This window comes from Vicugna pacos, chromosome 6, assembly GCF_048564905.1.
Source record: "Vicugna pacos chromosome 6, VicPac4, whole genome shotgun sequence".
NCBI classification, from domain to species: Eukaryota; Metazoa; Chordata; class Mammalia; order Artiodactyla; family Camelidae; genus Vicugna; species Vicugna pacos.
Window position 1 is genome coordinate 6,841,447 of NC_132992.1, and position 21,315 is coordinate 6,862,761.

A 21,315-nucleotide genomic window follows, 5' to 3' on the forward strand; every position below is an offset into this window, starting at 1 on the left:
TGCATGAGGTCCTGGGTTCAATCCCCGGTACCTTCATGGAAAAAAAAAAAAAAGTAAACCTAATTAATCTCCCTCTTCAAAAACAAAAAAAAAAAAAGAAATTGGCTCCTGGTGCGTGATTTAGAGCATCATGTTTTTTCTCTTCTCTGTAGTTTCCCTAGTTTCTGTTATGACCAAAAAATACTGTACAACTTTAGGACGTTTTTTCAGGTGTCTAAAACAGTGACATTATACACACTGTGGCACAATTTAAGCACTATTTATAAATATAACTTAGGTATTGAAGATCAGAAATAAATCAGAATTTTAACATTGGCAGATTTGGGGTTAAGATACTGAGGAAATTAAATGTTAAGAATTTTGAACATCTTCTAACAAAATGTTTTTAAAGTGTCAAGGAAATTAAATGCTTGAAGAGACAGTTCACATTTCTAAGTGTGAAAATCATATGTGTTTTAAAAATAATTCAGTGGCAGTGTTATTATCTGTAGCTCTTTTATTTATCTTTGAAGAACATCTTTAATGGTGTATATAAAGAGACTGTCTCTTCTAAACTATCTAGACAGGAATGTTTAGTGAGTCTTCTCACTTCTACTAAGAAAATATCCCACTGGGAAAATGTCATATTAGTTTCATGCCTACAAAGTATGGACAGTCCCAGTGATGTCCCTGTCTTCCCCCCATTCTTCTCCATGGATCTATTTGGGTTGTGTGACTTACTTGTAAACTTACTGTCCTCTGTTGCCTATTGTAGGGTGTAGAGTGGAGTCACCCTCACCATCAATATAATTTAATGTCAGCCTTTTCTCTTTGATAGGTCACGGATCCAAAGCGGCCTCTTTCATTTGGTGTCACTCTGGGAGAACTTAGTCTATTGGTAATGTTGGCCTTATTTAACATTTCTGTGGAACCTGTAAAATATTATTCTCAAGTCACAGGGTGAATTTCCTAAAATCAGTTATTGCTACAAATAGCTCTTTTATTTTTGTGTATAATCTTTCTACAGCTTTTCTAGAAGTTCACAATTTTTAGTGATACTTTAATTATATTCTCTAATTATTTTGATTTGTCTTTAAATTTAACAAATATCAAAATATCAAGAGGAAATGACTTGAAAGCATCAAAAGCTGTATCTGCAACATGTAGTTAAGTAGGGGAAGATAAATTTCTACAGAGCCATGTTCTTGTCCTTGGTATAACTTCCAAATAGTTTGTACATGTGTATCTGTTTATATGTATGTGTATGTGTGTTTATTACATTGAGATGTACATAAGAAACTTATTTTGATTAAGTATTTTATATGCAGTTTGGTTTTTCTCTTTAAGAATATAGACTGTATATATCCACATCCAGATTGGACATTTTTTCTACTGTGAACAACTGAGTGTAGGAAACATGTTTTAAAGTTAAGGACAGCAAATAGTAAATCATACTGGGTATGTGTCTACCTCATGATTAGTTATATGGAGACACCCTTGATAGGGAGGGAAGACAAAGGAAAAATGGAGGAGAAGGAAACTACTAAAGAAGCCGAAAAAGGGCATTGTTACATGGAGAATGACACATGCACACAGAGAAGTAGAGATACACGTGAAGATCATAGCAGAAAGATTAAAGAAAAACACTGGAGAAACAAAGGAAAGGGGGTCAAGGAGGCGAGTGTTTAATATGCTTTTTATCCTCTGCTTGTTTCCCAAGAGAATTTGAAGAAGCAGTACTGTAACACTTTTAAAGAGACCAAAATCTGTGTTCTGAAAGGTAGAGAGATAATTGTTCCAGAAGAAGTAGACTACCAGTATTAGTCATAAGTGAACTCAGTATTGAATGCTGAGTTTCTAGCAGACCAAACAGAAAATACAGAATAGTCATGAACCTCCCACCGACAGGTGACAGGCGTGCTGGTGGGTGGGAGTGGCGCACGGTGCCCTGCGTGTGTGCTGTTGTTTATCCTCTGTTTCTTTGCTCAGACTCTTCATGCTGTTTCTTTGTCTGTATTATTCTCTTCTCTTAGTCTGCCTGGTGGTTCTATTCAGGTTTTAATATTTCCTTGAGAGACTACCTTGTCTTTCTTATTCCTTTTTTACTTCCCTCTTGGAATTTACCATTCCTTCTTTTTTGCTCCCTGTTACATTTTATCAAAGCAGCTGTGACTTATTACTCTCCTGGTTACCATGTGGTCTCCTTCTGTCTAACCTTCATTCATTCACTGATACAGTAGTATGTATATTTCAGTGTTTCTGTGATGATTAAATCAGACCATTTGTGTAAAGCGTTTGGCACATTGGCTCAATTCCTGCTTCAACTACCACACTGGCTGTTGTAACAACCGTCATAGCAAGCGTCTCTTTCTGTATGTATACCATTCCTTTCTTCCATCTTTCCCATTCGAAACTAACCTGAATACCTGAGGCAATGTGCTCACCTCTGAGCTGGATCCCGTCCTCTCCCATGTCCTCAGGAGCCTTTTTTCCCCTTTGTCTCTCACTCCTTCCTACCCTTTGCCCTTCCTTCCTTATTTCTGTCAATTTCCTTCTCTTTCCTAAATCTTCAACTCCTCTTCTTCCTCTGCCCACTCCTTCCTGCAAGTGTTTAAACACATTGAAGTCTCTCCCTTCCATTAAAGTTAAAAAGCCTCTCCTTAACCTTCTCCTACTCCACCCAGGTCCCATCTAACTACTGCCTTCTCCTTCTTTGTAACTCCGCTTTTGAGAGGATTCTCTACCTTTGCTATCTTTATTCCCCCCCAACCCCATAACTCCCTGCCCCCTCTGCTCTTACTCTGCAGCTCCCCTGAAACTGTTCTTAACAAGTTCATCAGTGATGCCCCGGCCACTTAAATACGTTTTGGTTTCTCTCACAGCAGCTCCTGGCATTGCTGACCATACTGACTTTCTAGAAACATGGTCATGCTGTGATTTTCACATTCTCTTGGCTCTCGTCCTACTTTGCAATAATCATTTATTTGATTTTTTTCTTTTTAAACAATGTGGGCCTTCTTCAGTAGCTTATAGGCCAGCTCTCTGTTTTTATTCATACCCAGTTCAGACGCATAGTAGCTCAGTAATTATTTTCTAAATGAATGAATTCAGGTAAATTAGAACCTCCTCAATTCTATTTTCACTATTCCTTTGATTTTGCCATATAAATATGTAAAGAAGCAGATAGCTAACATTAGCCAACGTTAACTAGATGTCTTTTTATTCCTAAGTTATTTTGTTACGGTTTACAAATATTAGAGCACGATTTTGTGGTATGTAGACTTCATTTCACAGTTACTGTCTTTTTTCTTTTAGACTGCAAATGAACACTGGACTCCGTGCATATTAAATGAAGCAGAAAAAATTATATACAAGGTATTAAACTAGACTTTTTAATATAGGTATTTTCCTAGGAACAAACAGTTAATGTATTTTCTTGATGAAACCTTGATGGAGCAGAATATGCCACTGAATGTGAGTTAACAGTTGAGGATCTAGTTTTGGCTTTGCTACTCACTGTGTGACCTTCTGTAATCATTTACCTGTTCTGAGGTGTAGATTCTTAACCAAGAGTATAAAGAAACTGAATAAAATAAATATTTCCCATATTGTAATTCATGAACCATTAGGTAATTGGCATATTATTAGATTTGTTGGAAAAAATATTCGCCAGTCACGTAAGATTACTGACTAAAGTACAAAGCTAAACAGGTATGCTTTATTTTGCTTTTACCTACAGGACATCACAATACTTTAAATATGCTAATAAACATTGTGTGTCTTCCAGAGGGATATTTAGTTTGTAGCTTTCCCCAAATTGCTGATCATAGAATGCTCTCCCTTCACCCCTCCGTTGAAACAGCCATTTGTATCCACTGGAGGAATCATGTCTTTCTTATTCAGCGAAACGTTTGCAGGGTCTGTTAAATACTAAATTCTCAATAAATGTTTGATTATCGAATGAATGAATCCCCTTGGGAATAGAGTTCCTGGAAGCACAATTTAGCAAATACTAGATTAATAATAAAGTCTTCGAATAACGTAGATATATTTTCTTCCATTTTTGTATTATCTTCTTTCCTCTGAAAGCTCAAAATGGCAATTGGAAAGTTTTTTGGGTCGTGAACATGATGATCTTTTTAAAAAAATTTTTATAATGTATTTTATTTATTAATTGTTTTAGTGAAGTATAGTTGATTTACACTATCGTGTTAGTTTTAGGTATACAGTGGGTGATTCAGTTACGTGTATTTTTTTTAATTGACATATAGTCAGTTACAATGTGTCAGTTTCTGGTGTACAGCATAATCTCCCAATTGTGCATATGTGTACATATATTTGTTTTCATATTCTTTCTCATCAAAGGTTATTACAAGATACTGAATATAGTTTCCTATGCTATATGGAAGAAATTTGTTTTTTAATCTATTTTTATATATAGCAGATGTTAACCACTGTATATATATTTTTCCCAGATTCTTTTCCATTATAGGTTATTACAAGATACTGAATATGGTTCCCTGTGCTATACAGTGAATCCTTGTTTTTTTTTAAACATTTTTTATTGATTTATAATCACTTTACAATGTTGTGTCAAATTCCAGTGTTCAGCACAATTTTTCAGTCATTCATGGACATATACACACTCATTGTCACATTTTTTTCTAGTGAATCCTTGTTGTGTATCTATTTTATATATATACTAGTGTGTATCTGTTAATCCCATACTCTTAATTTATTCTCCACCATCCCTTGAAATAGTTCTTAAAATGTACCTGTATGAGTTTCCTAGGCTTCCATAACACATTACCACAACTTGGTGGGTTAAAATAACAGAAATTTATGACAATCTTTTAATATGAATTCATAATTTCAATGTGTTAGTTATTTGACCTTTTCCATTTTTCTTTTATAGCTTATACGACTTGATAGTCTCAGTGCCTACTGGAATGTTAACTGCAGAATGTCTTACCAGGGATCAAGGGAACAGATCTTGGTAATTTCAGTTTATACCTGGAAAAGCTAACTGTATTCCCTAAATTTGTTTTACATAAGAGGTCCTTAATGAGGACAGATCAGTCTTTTGTTTAAGTTATATGTAACTAAATGAGAAATGGGCAGCATAGTTTTTGGAATTCATGCTGTCTTTAAAAAAGCACTTTTGCTTTTGAAGATTTTTGTGAAATCTTTCACCAGACAGTGAGATGAGAACCTATACTGTTAAATTAAAACTGTTTATGGTTTTTTACACTCTCGTTTTGATGCCATTCAGCTTCATTGTGGAGTTTCATATGAGAATGATTACTTGAAGAGTATGGTAAAGAAAGATGATACCTTTCAGATCTAAAAAATGCTTTCTTACTAAATGTTCTAAGCATTTGTGATGATGCATTCTCGAGTAGTGAACAATTAATTAAAAACTAAGTGTGCTAAGCCAGTTTTAGTCATGTTTATTACTTAGAGGAAAAAGGAAGAACAGTTGAATTTTCTGAACTGAATTAATTCAAAGATTCTTTTACTTCTCAGAAAGATACTGTAAGAAATAATGTGCCATTGTCTAGAAAATATTTGAGATCCTAATTCATGGATGTGTACACACACGCACATACATACACATACACATACCTTAAGTGAGAGGGGAACACAGTATTATAGTGTTGTTTCTAGGTATTTAGAATTTATAAAAATTATCTACTATATTTATTCTAAAGACATATTTGTAAATAATGCTCTGTGTGTTTCTTACAGACTACTAATTATGAAGATGGGAATAAATATACTGATTTAAGAACCAAATTTTTTTTGTTTGTGTTGCTGAATTTGTGTGCATTTTCTTTCTCATTCGCATGTAATTCAAATTTTTTATTTAGGATCAGCTGAAAAGTGAAATTCTTAAGAGTAGCAGTATACCCCCATCCCATCAATACAGTAAGTAGTGATCAATCTTATTTCATGTTATAGGAAGCATGGAATTAAATAGTTTATTATAATATACTTTTTCAGATAAACTTACTTTGGCAAGGAGAAAGTATTAATTTTATAACTTAGTTTTATGATACAGCATATTGGGCTATTACACAGAATTTAGAAATAGATTATAACTCATACACTCCTGGAGAGTAAGAGAGAGAAGGGCAGTATGGCTGTAGTTCATTTCCAACAGCTAAGCCCCTTGACCTCCATGTTTTCTTCTTACCTTGTTATTTACTTTGTTTTAGAAATTAGATTTTTTTTTGCTTAAGAACTAAATCTCTGAGATCTTGGTATTCAGGTCACTGTGAGCATGTTATGTTGCAGTATTGAGACAAATTGACCACTCTAAGCATTTTTTTTTTAAAGAAGTATAGTTGATTTACAGTATTATGTTAGTTTCAGGTGTGCAGCAGAGTGATTCTGTGTTTTTACTGATTATACTGTGATACTTTACTATAAGTTACTGGGTATAATTCCCTCTGCTGTACGTAAATCCTTCTTGCTTGTCTATTTTATGTATAGCAGTTTGGGCCTCTTCACCTCATACCCCTCATTTGTCCCTCTGTCCCTCCTCTCCCCTTTGGTAACCGCAAGTTTGTTTTCTGTATCTGTGAGTCTGTTTTTGTTTTATATATACATTCATTTGTATTTTTTTTATATTTCACATGTAAGTGATACCGTATAATACTTGTCTTTCTCTGTTTAACTTCACTTAGTGTGATACAGTCTAGGTCCATCCATGGTGCTGCAAATGACGGTTTTCCATTGTTTTTCAGGCTGGGTCATAATCCATTATATATGCACACCCCACCTTCTTAATCCAGTTGTCTGTTGATGGGCTCTTGGGTTGCTTCCAAGTCTTGGCTATTATAAATAGTACTTCTGCGAACATTGGGGTGCATGTATCTTTTTGAATTAGTGTTTTCATTTTTTCAGAATTTGTACCCAGGAGTGGAATTGCTGGATCACATGGTAGTTCTATTTTTGTTTTTTTGAGGAGTCTCCATACTGTTTTCCATACTGGCTGTACCAATTTACGTTTCCCACCAGCAGTGCCCAAAGTTTGCCTTTTCTCCACATCCTCCCCAGCATTTCTTATTTGTAGATTTTTGTTGATAGCCATTCTGACAGGTATGAGGGGCTTTCTCATTGCTGTTTTGATTTGAATTTCTCCAGAGATCTTCTCTTTAAAGTGAGCCTTTCTATTTCTTGGCAGCCTCACCTTTATTTATTTTAAAATAGATCTCTAACAAAGTTGCCTGCATATTTATTTCTTTATCTCATTTTTTCTATTTCATTTTCGTTCTAAAGATGCGATCCTTTTGCTTTAATGTAGCTCTTTAGGTTTGTTCGCAGCTTTCATGCCCATGTTCTTCCATTGCTACTCTGGTTCACTGTTTTCTTTTTATTCTTTCATAGCTAATGGCCATTATGTGAGATTGGCACTTGCTCTTTATGTCCACAGACCTCTATGTGACAAAGCTTTCAGAGGCTGCTGGTTTAGAGCATTTAGTTTCATTCATGAAAGAACTTGTTCAGAAAAGTATATGACTTTATTCTTAGGCATATTCAGTATAAGTAACCTCTAAATAAGTTAAAACTTTTTATACAATCTTACGCAAGTTGTAAATACTGTAAGGTATCACAATTTATATAATTTTAATACTATTCACAATTAAAATTTATTACATTACTTTACTCTGTCATCTTCCCTAATACACTTTTTCATACTACTTTTCAACTTTAAGAATATTGTCTTCAGTTGAGTCTAAGATTATACATGTAATGATCATTGAAAATTGCAAAGTAGTAGGCAATTTTTTTAATGGGTAATATGAATTTCATTCATGATTCTGTTCCTAAATTCTGACAGTGATTAAATAAGACAGAAATTAAATTTTGTTTCCTACCTTGCATTAGCATTTTTCATGAATAATAAAATCAGTAATGTCTTGTAGCAAGGAAGAGAAGCATTAATTTTACACAGACTGAGAATAATCAAGATTAGATTGTCTGTATTTTGTACATTTCATACTTAGAAGCATAGAACACCAATTTACTCCTTGGAGATTCCACTTTTACCATTGAGTTTGACAGTTAGTATTATGCAGATAAATAGATGCTTAAATAGTTTTGGGTAGTGTTTTTGTTAACATTTTTTGACGTGTTTTTGATCATTTTTCTTTACCTTCAGAGTAACAGTGTTCTCGTAATTATTTACAGTTGTTCATATGTAAGGGCATATAAACGTATCTTATGTCTTCCCATGTGGTATAAGTTTTCCAGCCAATATCAGCCTCTGCAAAACTCTACATGAATCCTTACGCAGAAACAGAGCTCAGAACACCTAAACTCGATTGGAACATAGAAGTACAAAATATCGCCATTGAACTGACCAAACCTCAGGTAAGATTCATTTGGACGTTCATAGCTTTGATTAGCCTTGAATCTCAACAGCTTTTGTCCCATGTGATTATTCCTTCTCCAGTGCTTTGGTGGTTCTTTTGGTTTGTTGTGTTGAGATTCGACTCCTAAAAATAGATACATATGTGATTTTGAAAGAAAATAAATACCAAGTTTAAGAAATAGTTTTCCTTCATTTTATCTGATATTTGCATTGTTGGTGGAAAATCTAATCAGATTATAGTGAATGACATGATTCCCATTTAATTCCCGTTTGTTGATGGAGGATTTTAATAGTTTTTTTCTTCCTCAAATTTTATGTTGAATATTGTTCACTTAAATTTTAGAACAACTATCTATGTTGGCAGCTTTTTTTCCTTCATTTGTTTCTCAAGTTTGGTTATATGTGTGAGGAGTTTGGATAACACATCTGGAGAACTGGAAGTGAAAGCCAGATGGGGGATTTAGCGAATTAAGCTTTTAGCCCCCTGAAGTCCAATACAAATGTAATGCAAATCATATATGTAGTTTTAAATTTTCTAGTAGCCATAGTAATAAAGTAAAAAGAAAAATGGAAATTGTTAAAATTAATAACATTTAAAATATCCAAAACATTATCATTTCAGCATACAATTAAAATTAAAAATTGTTAAGATATTTTATATCTTTTTATTTTTCCTTACATCTAAAAAATCTGGGGTATATTTAATACTTACAGATACATTTAAGATAAGACTCTCCACCGTATTTCAAGTACTGAGCAACCACACAGTAACTCTTATGTAGAACTGTGTTAAGAAAAATGGAGAGGAAGAGGCTAGACTTCCCCTTTCTTTATCTTACCTGTAGTCGTGTGTGTGTTTCCCTCCATTTGAGTTGTTTACTCTTAGATACACTCAGGCTTGTTGTATATATGATAAGATGGGTGATTAAATAGCTTCATCTTGCTATAGTTATGCAATAATTTTCTGGAGCTGAATAATTTTCAGCTCTTAGAGATAGCCACAGCTTGAAATGATGGTCCAGAGGAAAATACGTAGTTTTAGAAATAAGCATTTTCCATGTCAGTAGTTAACAGATATTTCATTGGTTCTAAGATGTGCATTTATTTTACATGTTAACATATTTGAAAATAGAATGTATATTATTATTGGTGATATGACAGTTTAATTGATAACACTGTTTTCTTTTGAGGTAGAACTTAAAAATTATCTTACAGCTTATAATTGGTGGTGTCTTAAATTTGCTAAAATATATGGTAGAATTACCAGGGAATTTGAAGTATGACTAGACTGAAAATATAATGAAATTTGGTGCTTATTCATGTGTGCAATGTAATATATGTAACTTGGTTTTTGTTTTAATAGTACTTAAGTATGATTGACCTGTTGGAGTCAGTGGATTATATGGTTAGAAATGCTCCTTACAGAAAATATAAGCCTTACTTACCACTTCATACCAATAGTCGAAAATGGTAAGTTGGAATTTTTAAAAGATGATTTGTGAGAACCATGTAATCATATAGTTAGGGACTCTCAGAGCTAAGAGGCCTTTAAAACCATGTAATGAAGCTACTTTTTTTTACAGACATGAAAAGGGTATCTCTTATATTATGTCCTTGTTACTTTTTTCATAAACACATTCTCTTGTACTCTTGCTCCTAGATTATTCCCAAATTCTTAACTTAGCATTCAGACTTTCAGTACTTTCTAATCTTATTGCCCTTTGTTCATGCACATGGACTCAATGTTATAACCATACTGGGATACTATTAATTTCACACAGTATGTCATTTTGTATCTTTATGATTTTGCTTTGGCATACCCTCTTCTGGAGTCGTTTGCCATTTCATAATCTGTTTAAGTCAGTGAATTGTACTGGGAAATTGAAATATTATTACTGAGCTTTTGTAGGAATATAGTTAATAAGAACAAAAGCAATGTAGATGTAAAATGTCAAAGCAGTTTTCTTGCTTTTTCTTAAACATTTACATTCAAATGTGCACTAACAAAATTTGATTTGCAGGTGGAAATATGCAATTGATTCTGTTCTTGAAGTTCATATAAGACGATATACACAAATGTGGTCATGGAGTAACATAAAAAAGCACAGGCAATTGCTCAAGAGTTACAAAAATGCCTACAAAAATAAGCTAACCCAATCTAAAGTCCCAGAAGAAATACAGAAACAAATTCAGGTATACCTTGCATATATTGATGAAAACTGTTATTTGTTAAATCATCCTTTAATGTTAATTCTTCTAAATTTAATTTAAATTAAAATATAATTTTAGAACAACACTGAGCTCTTTGTGAGAGAATTTTATAGAAAATGCAGAATATTTTTTCCCATTTTTTTCCTCTTTATAAAAGCCTTTTCCTCCCATTCTAATGTTGGATAAAATAAGGTAACTATAAGCTATTTGGAAAAATGTATTTGGTTTTTATAATAAATGTTATAACATAACATTTATATATAATATAATAATGTTTAGAAAATCAGTATCAGAGCTGTTCAGATATGTTTATTATTAGCTGAATGTGTATTGTTGGTTTTGTTAAGTTACTTTTTAAGAGTTCACAGTATTGTTTGTAAAAAATAGCTCTTATTCCTCAGGATAGGAGTCTTATTTACCCCTCTTATGAACTAAAGAAAAACACTACACTGAATATGTAATTTGCTTAATATCATTTGATCTTGATTAAATAACTATTTTTGCCACAAATTCATAATGTAAAGAATTATTTGATTTCCTATCATTCTGAAATATGTGACTGTCACTAGGATTATGTATTAGAGGTTACTAAGCATCTCAGGTTTGATGTTCTCATGTGTAAAAAGGAAACAGTATCTGTCTTACAGAGTTGTGAGAATTACTTGAAATAACACATAGAGCTCGTGGGGCACAGGTCACCCAGTACATTTTTGCTTTAGTCTACTTGATTTGGAGAATTTTACTTTCTTGAATTTTGTGTTTTGTCGTGGTGCCTATAGTGCAGTGATTGTAGTATAACATGTAATAGAGGGCATCAGAAGTACCAATCATAAAGGTAACACGTATAACAGGCTTCCCTCCCAAATATTATTGTTTCTATTTGTGTATATGGCTATCGGTATATTACAGTGGTCTCATTAAAATTCTGCTTTTTGCATTGTATTGAACAAAGATTTACTTTCTCAGAAAATTATTTCTCACATTGCAAAAGTTAAAAATGTAAAAACCAAGTGTACAAATTTATACTTATATTTTCATTAGATCACAAATACTATTTGTTCATGGATTAGAATAAGCCTAGAAATCAGAATTAAAAAATTTTTAACTATTGACTGTTTTCCTTGTTTATAAGTATCTCTTTGTTTTATAGGATTTGGAGAAGTCTCTGGATGTTTTTAACATAATTTTAGCAAGGCAACAAGCACAAGTTGAGGTAATCATTTTTATTAGCTGATTTTATGTTTAAAACATGTTTCTGCTACTCCTTTAAACCTGGGATTAAGAAATCTAAGCTTCTTCGGAAGTTGTTGAAATTTACTCAAGTGAGAATAAAGGTTGAATTTTCATGTATTTAGTCTCAAGAGAAAAAAGATTGGAATATTGGGGAAAAGCCCACTAATATGAATGGGGAAATTTTTTTAATTTTTTAACAAAAAAATGATAACCCCCCCAAAAGAAAAGTCATCCATAATCCTAGCAACATGGAATGCTACTGTTAACATTTTGAAATACAGACTTCCAGTTTTTCTTCCATGCATGTATACCTGCTTGTTTAAGCTTTGTATCCCCTATTTCTTTCTCTTTTATCTCCTGTCCCTCCCTCCCTTCCGCTTTTCACGCATCTTTTTTCTCCCTCCCTCCCCACTTCTCTCTCTCTCTTCTTCTCTTTCTCCCCTTCTTCTTTTCTTTTTTTCCAAAATTGGACTCAGTCTGTTTATAATGTTTCATAATTGCTGATTTATCCTACTTGGTACCTGTCCTCATTGTTTCATGTCATTTCTACCATTCTGTAACATGACTTCTTTGGTAATTAAAAAATAAATTGCATACCACATCTTCTTTATCTATTCATCTGTTGATGGACATTTAGGTTGCTTCCATGTCCTGGCTATTGTAAATAGTGCTGTTATGAACATTGGGGTGCATGTATCTTTTTGAATTAGAGTTTTCTCTGGATATATATCCAAGAATGGGATTGCTGGATCATATGGTAACTCTATATTTAGTTTTTTATGAAACTGAAAAAAAACTTTTTTTGTGGTATATGTACACACACACACACACACACACACACACACATACACACACTGGAATATTAGTCAGCCATAAAGAAGAATGAAATAGTGCCATATGCAGCAACATGGATGATCCTAGAGATTATCATATTAAATGAAATCAGTCAGACAGAGAAAGACAAATATCATATGATATTACTTATATGTGAACCATTAAAAATGATACAAATGAATTTGTTTACAAACTAGAAATAGACTCACAGATGTTGAAAACAAACTATGGTACCAAAGGGTAAAGTGGGGGTGGGATAAATTGGGAATTTGGGATTAACAGATACAAACTACTATATATAAAATAGATAAACAATGAGGCTGTACTGTACAGCACCTGGAACTATATTCAATATCTTGTAATAACCTATAATGAAAAAGAATCTGGAAAAGAATACATATATATAAATATAATGACTTAATTCTTTGCTGTACACCTGAAACTAACACAACATTGTAAATCAACTATATGTCAATAAAAACAAATTAAAAAAATAAACTACAAGTCCAGTAAACTCATTATAGTAAAGTTAGAAAATATAGATCCACAAAAAAAGAAAATAGAAGCACCTGTTGTTTTACACACTAAAGATAACTTCTGTTAATACCATTCTGCATATTCTTTTAGTCTTTCTTATATTCAGAAGTCTTTATAAACATACTCATATTTTTAGATGGGATTAAAGCATATGCACTTGTTCATTCATTTACTTAGCAAATGCTCATTGAGTGCCTATTACTAGCATTACAGCTAAGCATATGGACTTGAGAGTCAGGTGGTGTGGATTCTAATTTCCAGGTCTGCCATCTGCTGCTTGGGTGACCTTGGGCTGACAAATATTTAACTTGACTCAGTTTCCTTATTTACAAAGTAGGATTAATTCATAGTACCTACATCATAGTGTTACTGTGAAGAGTGTATGATACACCATGTAAACCACTTAAACTGTTACATGCCTGGCATATAGTAATTACTAAACAAGTGATTTTTTTTTGCTTCATCATCATCATCATTAGCATACAGAAATGAACAAAACAGACAAAGCCCCCTTACATTCTAGTAGGAAGAAGGATAATAAACAAAAACATAAATACAAACACAGTAGAAGGAAATGTAGAGAGTATGGAGCTAGGCAGTGATGCTGATGGGGGTTCCGATTTCAGATAGAGTAGACAGGGAAAGCCTCACTGAGAAGGATGCGTTTCAGCAAAGAGCTGAAGAAGGTGAGGGAGTCAGATACCTGAGGGAAGAGTGCGCCAGACAGAAATAACACAGCAAGCTGAAAGGTTTTGGAGTAGAGCATGTCTGACTCATTCAGTGAGCTGATTAAGTAGAGTAGGGAGAGAGGGGGAGAGTAGTGGTTAATGAGGTCAGAGAAGTAAGGTAGCGGAGGAGTGGGACGGGTGTTTTGGGAGTTGGGGAGGATGCCAGATTTTGTAGGGTCTTATAAGCAATCATGTGGATTTTGGCTTTTATTCTGATTTAAGGAGTCTTTTTGAGAACAGAATGATATAATCCAACTTAGGTTTTCGGTTTACTCTGGCTGTTATTTTGAAAGCACTATAGAGGACAGCAAGGGTGAAAACAGGGAGAGACCAGTTAGAATGCTGTTGAAATATTTGAAGTGAGAGATAATGGTAGCTTGGCTGAGAATGGTTACAGTGGAGGTGATGAGAAAGGGTCAAATTTTGGATAGATCTTTAGGGTAGAGCCAGTATTTCCTGTCTTACTAGATATGGGTTCCAAGAGAAGTTGAAAGTGACTCTAGGAATTTTTGGCTTGGAGCAATTGGGAAGGATGGAGTTGCCATGAGATGAGATAGAGAAGACCTGCTGGGACATGCTTGGATGAGATGAGAGAAGATCAGGAGTTCATTTTGGGACTGATAGTTTTAGCTGTCTTTTAAACATTAACATGGAGATACGCAGTATGTAGTTGGATACATGCATGTGGAGTTTCGAAGAGAAGTCTGTACTGGATGTATAAATTTAGAAGGGTTCAGCACATAGGTGGTATTTAAAGCCATGGTGTTGGATGAGACCACCTAAGAAGTAGCTAGAGAAGAGGATTCCAAAAACTCAAAGCATTCTATTGTTCATAGGTCAGAGAGGTGAGAACCAGCAGTGGTGACCATGGGGGAGTGCCAGAGATGTAGGTAGAAGGCTCTGTGAATGTAGTACATAACCTCAGAGTCAGAAGAGAAAGAATTTCCAGAAGCAGGGAGTAGTCACCTACTGCAGATGCATCTGACTGGTCAACTGAACTGAGGACTGAGAATTAACCTTTAGATTTACCAAATATTGGATGTTTCAGCCATTATTTCTTCAAATAATTTTTAGTCCCTGTTTTTCTCTTCTTTCCTTCTTGGTCTCCATTTTTAAAATACACACACACACACACACACACACACAAATATGTCCATATATCCATATATTTGACCTTTTGGTATTATACCACAGGTCCCTGAGGCTTTGTTCATTTTTTTTCATTAATCTTCTTTTTATCTCTGTTCTTCTGATTGGATAACTTCTCGATCTGCTTTCAGGTTTACTCTTTCCTCTGTTACCTACATTTTCTCCATTTTATTGTTGAGCCCATCCACAATTTTTTTATTTTGGATACTGTGTTTTTTAGGTCTAAAATTCCTATTGAGTTCCCTTTTATAGTTTCCATTTCTCTGCTGAAACTTTTGATCTGTTAGTAATTTCAGGTGTATTTCCCTTATTTCATTTAACATGGGTCGAGTGAGCTCTGATAGTTTCAGTGTCTAGTTTCTCTGGCCACTGGCATCTATTGATTATCTTTTCTCTAGAGAAACAGTCACATTTTCCTCCTTCTTTGTTTTGTTTATGCATCTCAAGTAATTTTGGATTGTATCCTAGACATTGTGAATATTATGTTATGTAGTCTTTGGGTCCTGTTATCCTCTGGAAAATGTTTGATATTTTGTCTTAGCGTACAACCTTGATCTTAAGTTGTGTTTTACCTTCTGCGGATAATAGTTCAGTTCTTCCACCTTTGGTATGTTGGTTTGGGTCTACTTTGCACATGATTAGGACAGGAGTTTGAGAATTGTGCAAATGATTTATTACTCAGTTCAGGTCTCTAAACTTTTGCTCCCTTGATTTAGGTCAGTTTTATACATAAGAAGCTTGGGATAGACTGAAATGGAGGCAGCCTCAAGCACAGAGTTATTAGAGATCCACGGGGCTTTCCCCCTAAACAGTGGCTTTCGTGGACTCCGTTTTCTGGTTCCTTGGCCAGACTGGAGTTTCTCTCAGGCGTTTAACTGCCTGTGCCTCTGTGCTGCTCCACGACTGAGGCCCTCTCAGGGCAAAGCCATGTGAAATAGTTTTCTACGGCTGCATAACACACTTAGGGGCTTAAAAAAACAAATTTACCATCTCAGAGTTTCTGGGGGTCAGGAGTCCAGTCCTTTGCTTACCTGAGTCCTCTGCTTAAGGCACAGAATATTATAATCAAGATGTCAGCTGGGACTGTGGTCTCATCTGAGGCATAACTGATGAGGAATTGGCTTTTGTTAGCAGAATTTAGCTCCTGTGGCTGTGGGATGGAGATTTCAATTTCTTGCTAGCTGTTGGCTAGAGACTGCCCTCAGCTCCTAAGTCATTTCAGTCCTTGCCAAATGGGCCTCCCAACTTAGGCAGCCCGCCGCATGGCCGCTTGGTCTTCCAAAGGAGAGAGATTCTAGCAAGATAGCTGCTCCAGTTTTATGCACATAATCATGTACATCTCATCACCTTTGCCGGATTCTATTTGTTAGAAACAAGTTACAGTTCATGCCCACACCCAAGGGCAAGAACATCAGGAGGGAGAAGTTATGGGGCAGGTGAGGGGGTGGGTATAGGAAAAAACAAACAAAAGAAGTGGGGAGCTCACTTTTGTGAAGATCGCTTCTCTGAGTGTTGACTCCCCTCCACCATCTGCTTGCTTTGTTTACTTTGTAGAGTTTGGTAGATGTTTTATATGTTTTGTCCAAAATTTTTAGTTATAATCAGCAATGAAGGATGGGTTGTAGAGGGCTTAGACCATCATGGGACTGAAAGTTCCTCATTGGATTTAGCCATAAAAAAAATCACTTAAAGAGAAAATTTTATTGAATAATATGGGTAGAAACTCGATAAGAATGAAAGGGAGTGGAAGATGAGGAACTGGATACAGTAAGTGCAGACAGTATGATACTTTAAGGGGAAAACAGGATAAATGGAGAGGTAACTATTGGGGAATGTGGAGTCAAGAAATGGTTTTGTAATTTGCTTTTTTTAAAAAAAAATTACAGTATCCCATTTCATATTAGTATTCTGTAGAATTATCCAACATCATTTTAACTAGTTGACTAGTATTCCATTCTGTTTGTAAACCAGAATTTGCTTCACAATTTCCTACTGATTATATTTAATTATAGATGACACTACAGTGAATAGCCTTGTCTGTACATTATTTCAAACATCTCTTATTTTCTTAAGAACGAATTCTGCATGGTGGGTCAGAGAGTATGAATATTTTAAAAAGTATTTGCTACTGCTGTGAATTGTTCCTGTGAGTTAGAAGAATGATTTGCTGTAAGAAGCAGATAATTCCAATTCTCCCTAAATTAAGTTGCTTCAGTTTAAATGGGTGTTCTTAATATCAGTTACCCATTGCTTAAAAATTGAAGAAAAAAAGATTAATCGCTGATGCTGTGGCTAAAACGAAGGATGTAGATGAAGAGAAGGCAACTAGATACATCCAAGATTGATGTCTTTTTCATTGTTATGGAAAATCCGTGGGACCAGAGAGTTTAAAATGTAGGCAGAGGATTGGCTGAAGTTATTTACCATGAGTTCTTAGCTGGACAGGGGAGGAAGAGACGGCAACAGAGATGCTATTTAGGAGAAAGTAAAAGGTTTCTGCATCCCTCTCCATAATAGGCTCTGTATGCATTTAAAAGTTTATTTTGGGTCTCATACAGATATGTTTTACTGTGAAAAATTTAAAAAGCACACTAATCTTCTATGCCAGGAGAATGAAGAGGTCAAATATTTCATGTAGAGTATAACCTAATCTGCTATGTATTTTTTACCCGTTGCCTTGACTGCTGAAAATGGATTGATAAGCTTGACAAAAGATAGTTACAGCCGAGGTGTTACTGCGACCTTCAGTGATTTTGTGGGCAGATGTGCACCTATTACTTTGGTATTTATTTAATGTCTACTTGTTAAAGTGAGCTTATTTAACTTAGTTTAAACTGCATTGCTGTTTATCAAACTTAATGTCTTTACTGTAGAATTGAACTCTTTTCTTTAATTCTCTTTTGGATTATTTCACTTTTTGGTACACACACAGACTTGCAATATATTACCAATTCACTACCAACTTAGAGCATTTTAAATTGATCGTGGGAAAATTATTCACTTATTCAAGGAAGTTTACTTATTCAGGGAATAAGAAAATAGAGTCTAAATTACTTCTTCCCTTTATTTCTATTTATCCTTCTGTTTTCCACTTTTGGATTATTCATCTCTATTTTACTGAAAACTGGGTAAAGGTAACATCAGAAAATCAAGCCAGGGTTTGTTGAGAAAAGAGGATGAAATGAGATTCGAGTACCATCCACTTTTATTTATCTTCTACCCCCCAACCATGTCCATAGTTAGCAAGCCAACAGTGTACATAAATTATGGAATAGGATTGCTGAATCACTTTTGAGTGTGAAAGCATCTTCCTTTCAGGGAACTTTTCATTTTAAAAATCTGCTTTCCTAGTGGCTCTTTACCTTATAAATTTGGAAAACACATTGCTCAGAAAAATTTTACTTGAAACCTTAACTAGATTGATTGCTCACAAAATGCAACTTCTCAAAATGCTATCAGTAGATGTGAAAGGTAAATTAATAGTGAGACTATATTAACCAAATAATGTTAAACATCATTTCAGAAGGAATTTGCTTTATTGACTGCTTTTAACTCAATGTCATGTTAAAAAAAATTGTTCTTACCTGGCTACACTTGAGAGTGAAGAGACTATTCTTTGATTACATTTTTTAATTTTTATTTTTAAGGTGATTCGATCTGGACAAAAATTAAGGAAAAAGTCTACTGACACAGGCGAGAAACGTGGAGGCTGGTTCAGTGGATTTTGGGGTAAGAAGGAATCTAAGAAAAAAGATGAAGAACCTTTGATTCCTGAAAGTAAGTTCCAAGTCAGATAATTTATTGTATACTGATAAGGAAAAGATATATAAGTTATATTTTAGCCAGTTAATTGAATTTTATTTTATTATATTTTTGAAATAAAGACTCAGTATGGTAAACATGTAAGTAAATATATCAGGCTGGAACATTTCTGTGTTTATTTGACTGAAATAAAACTTTAAGTTTTTGAGAAAAATTATTTGTGTGAAATTTTAAAAGTTGGAATTCAGAAATCTCACATGTAGCATTCCTCATTGTTACTTTTTACATAGGTATTTATTAGAAGTTTCACTTAATTTGATAGTACTTAGGAAATTCTAAAATTTTCATATAATGCCTGAATTCCCTTAATGGTATCTTTTTGCCTTTTCTTGACCTAAACAAGTAAATACATGATGTTTGTTTTAACAAGTCAAAATAGTATATTAATGAATATATGTATATTCATGTATGACTGAAAAATTGTGCTCTACACCAGAAATTGACACAACATTATAAACTGACTATAAAAAAAAATAGTGTATTAGAGGAAATTACCTGGCGGCTTTCGCTTTAGCATTATGTCTGTTGATCTTAGGACACTTGTTAGTTTGGTTTGATTTTTTTGGTTATATCTGTAAAACTAAATCAATCAATTTCTTAACATATTGTCTTTTTGTAGCTATTGATGATCTTATGACTCCAGAGGAAAAAGATAAGCTCTTCACGGCCATCGGTTATAGCGAGAGCACCCATAACCTAACTTTACCCAAGCAGGTAATTAATTATTTAGGTGGTCTAAGAGTTATTATGTTTCATTTTTTTTGCTCCAGTGGTGACCACTAGCTTATTCTCTATATCTGTTGATGGGACACTTAAGTTGCTTCTGTGTCTTGGCTATCGTAAATAATGCTGCTGTGAACATTGAGGTGCACGTATCTTTTGAAACTAAGTTTTCATTTCCTTCAGAAAAATACCCAGAAGTGGAATTGCTGGATTATGTGGTAGTTCTATTTTTAGTTTTTTGAGGAATGTCCATACTGTTTTCCATAGTGGCTGCACCAATTTACAATCCCACCAACATTGTGCCTACGGTTCCCTTTTCTCCCCATCGTCTCCAGCATTGGTTATTTGTGGACTTTTTGATGATAGCCATTTTGATAGGTGTGAGGTGGTATCTCATTGTGGTTTTGATTTGCATTTCTCTGATGATTAGCCATGTTGAACTTTTTTCCCCTGTGTCTGTTGTCCATCTGTACAGCTTCTATGGGAAAATGTCTATTCAGGCCTTCTGCCCATTTTTTAATTTGTTTGTTTTTTGATATTGAGTTGAAGGAGCTGTTTATATGTTTTGGATATTAATCCCTTGTCAGTCATATCATTTGCAAGTATTTTCTCCCATATGGTAGGTTGTCTTTTCATTTTGTTGATGTTTACTTTGCTTTGCAAAAGTTTTTAAGTTTAATTAGATCATTCATTTATATTTGCTTGTATGTCTTTTTCCTCCTACTTGATCTCCTCCCTTATTGTGGTTTTCAATTGCATTTCTCTGCTGACTAGTGATATTGAGCATCTTTTAAAATTAAAATTAAATTATCTGTTTAAAAAATTCTCTAGTGCTTTACCGTTTTCAAAAGTTTCACGCACATGATTTCATATAATCCCATGTTACCCATTTTTTGTCCCCTTCCCCTAATTGCCCCTCCCCTCTTTCTTTTTCCCACTGGTAATCACTAGTTTGTTCTATTTGTGAATGTGCTTCATTTTTGTTTTATTCACTAGTTTGTTCTATTTTTTTGATTTCACATAGAAGTGATATCACAGCATTTGTCTATGACTTACTTCATTTAGCATAATGCCATTCAAGACCATCCGTGTTGTGGCAAATGGCCTGTAGCATTGTGCAAATAATTCTTTCCTTATTGATTCTGTCTGGATGATCTCTATTGTTGACAGCGGGGTACTGAAGTCCCCAACTAATACCATATTGCTGTCTATTTCTTTTGGTTCTGCTAGTATGTGACTTATATATATAGATGCTCCAATGGGTATTTATGTATTTACAGCTGTTACCTCTTCTTGATGGATTGTCCCCTTTATCATTATATGATGGCTTTGTCTCTTCTGATTATTTTTAACTTAAAGTCTATTTTTTCCTGATGTAAGTATAGCTACCCCTGTTTTTTGGTTAATATTTGATTAAGGTATCTTTTTCCATCTCTTCACTGTCAGTCTATGAGTGGCTTTAAAGCTAAAATTAGTCTCTTGCAGGCAGCATATCATTGGATCTTATTTAAAAATTCATTTTGATAGTCTTTGTCTTTTGATTGGAGAATTTAGTTCATTTGCATTTAAAGTAATTATTGATAAAGATGTACAGTTTACAATTTACAGTTTATTAACTGTTTTCTGACTGTTTTGTAGATTCTTTGCTTCCCCCCTTCCTGTGTGCTTGTAGTAGAGTTATCTCCCTGGATATCTGTCCTACCTCTAGTCTTGATCTAC

General features: G+C 34.2%; 1 protein-coding gene across 1 annotated transcript in view; it reads left to right on the forward strand.

Annotated features, from left to right (window-relative positions):
• Positions 1–21,315, forward strand: part of VPS13C (vacuolar protein sorting 13 homolog C) — a 156,727-nt gene that overhangs the window by 31,388 nt on the left and 104,024 nt on the right. Inside the window, exons 7-16 of the mRNA XM_072962306.1 lie at positions 818–877; positions 3,295–3,354; positions 4,895–4,975; positions 5,850–5,907; positions 8,231–8,358; positions 9,723–9,829; positions 10,381–10,552; positions 11,721–11,783; positions 18,699–18,828; positions 19,493–19,587. Of these exons, the coding sequence (XP_072818407.1) occupies positions 818–877; positions 3,295–3,354; positions 4,895–4,975; positions 5,850–5,907; positions 8,231–8,358; positions 9,723–9,829; positions 10,381–10,552; positions 11,721–11,783; positions 18,699–18,828; positions 19,493–19,587 (954 nt within the window). The remainder of the gene's footprint in view (positions 1–817; positions 878–3,294; positions 3,355–4,894; positions 4,976–5,849; positions 5,908–8,230; positions 8,359–9,722; positions 9,830–10,380; positions 10,553–11,720; positions 11,784–18,698; positions 18,829–19,492; positions 19,588–21,315) is intronic.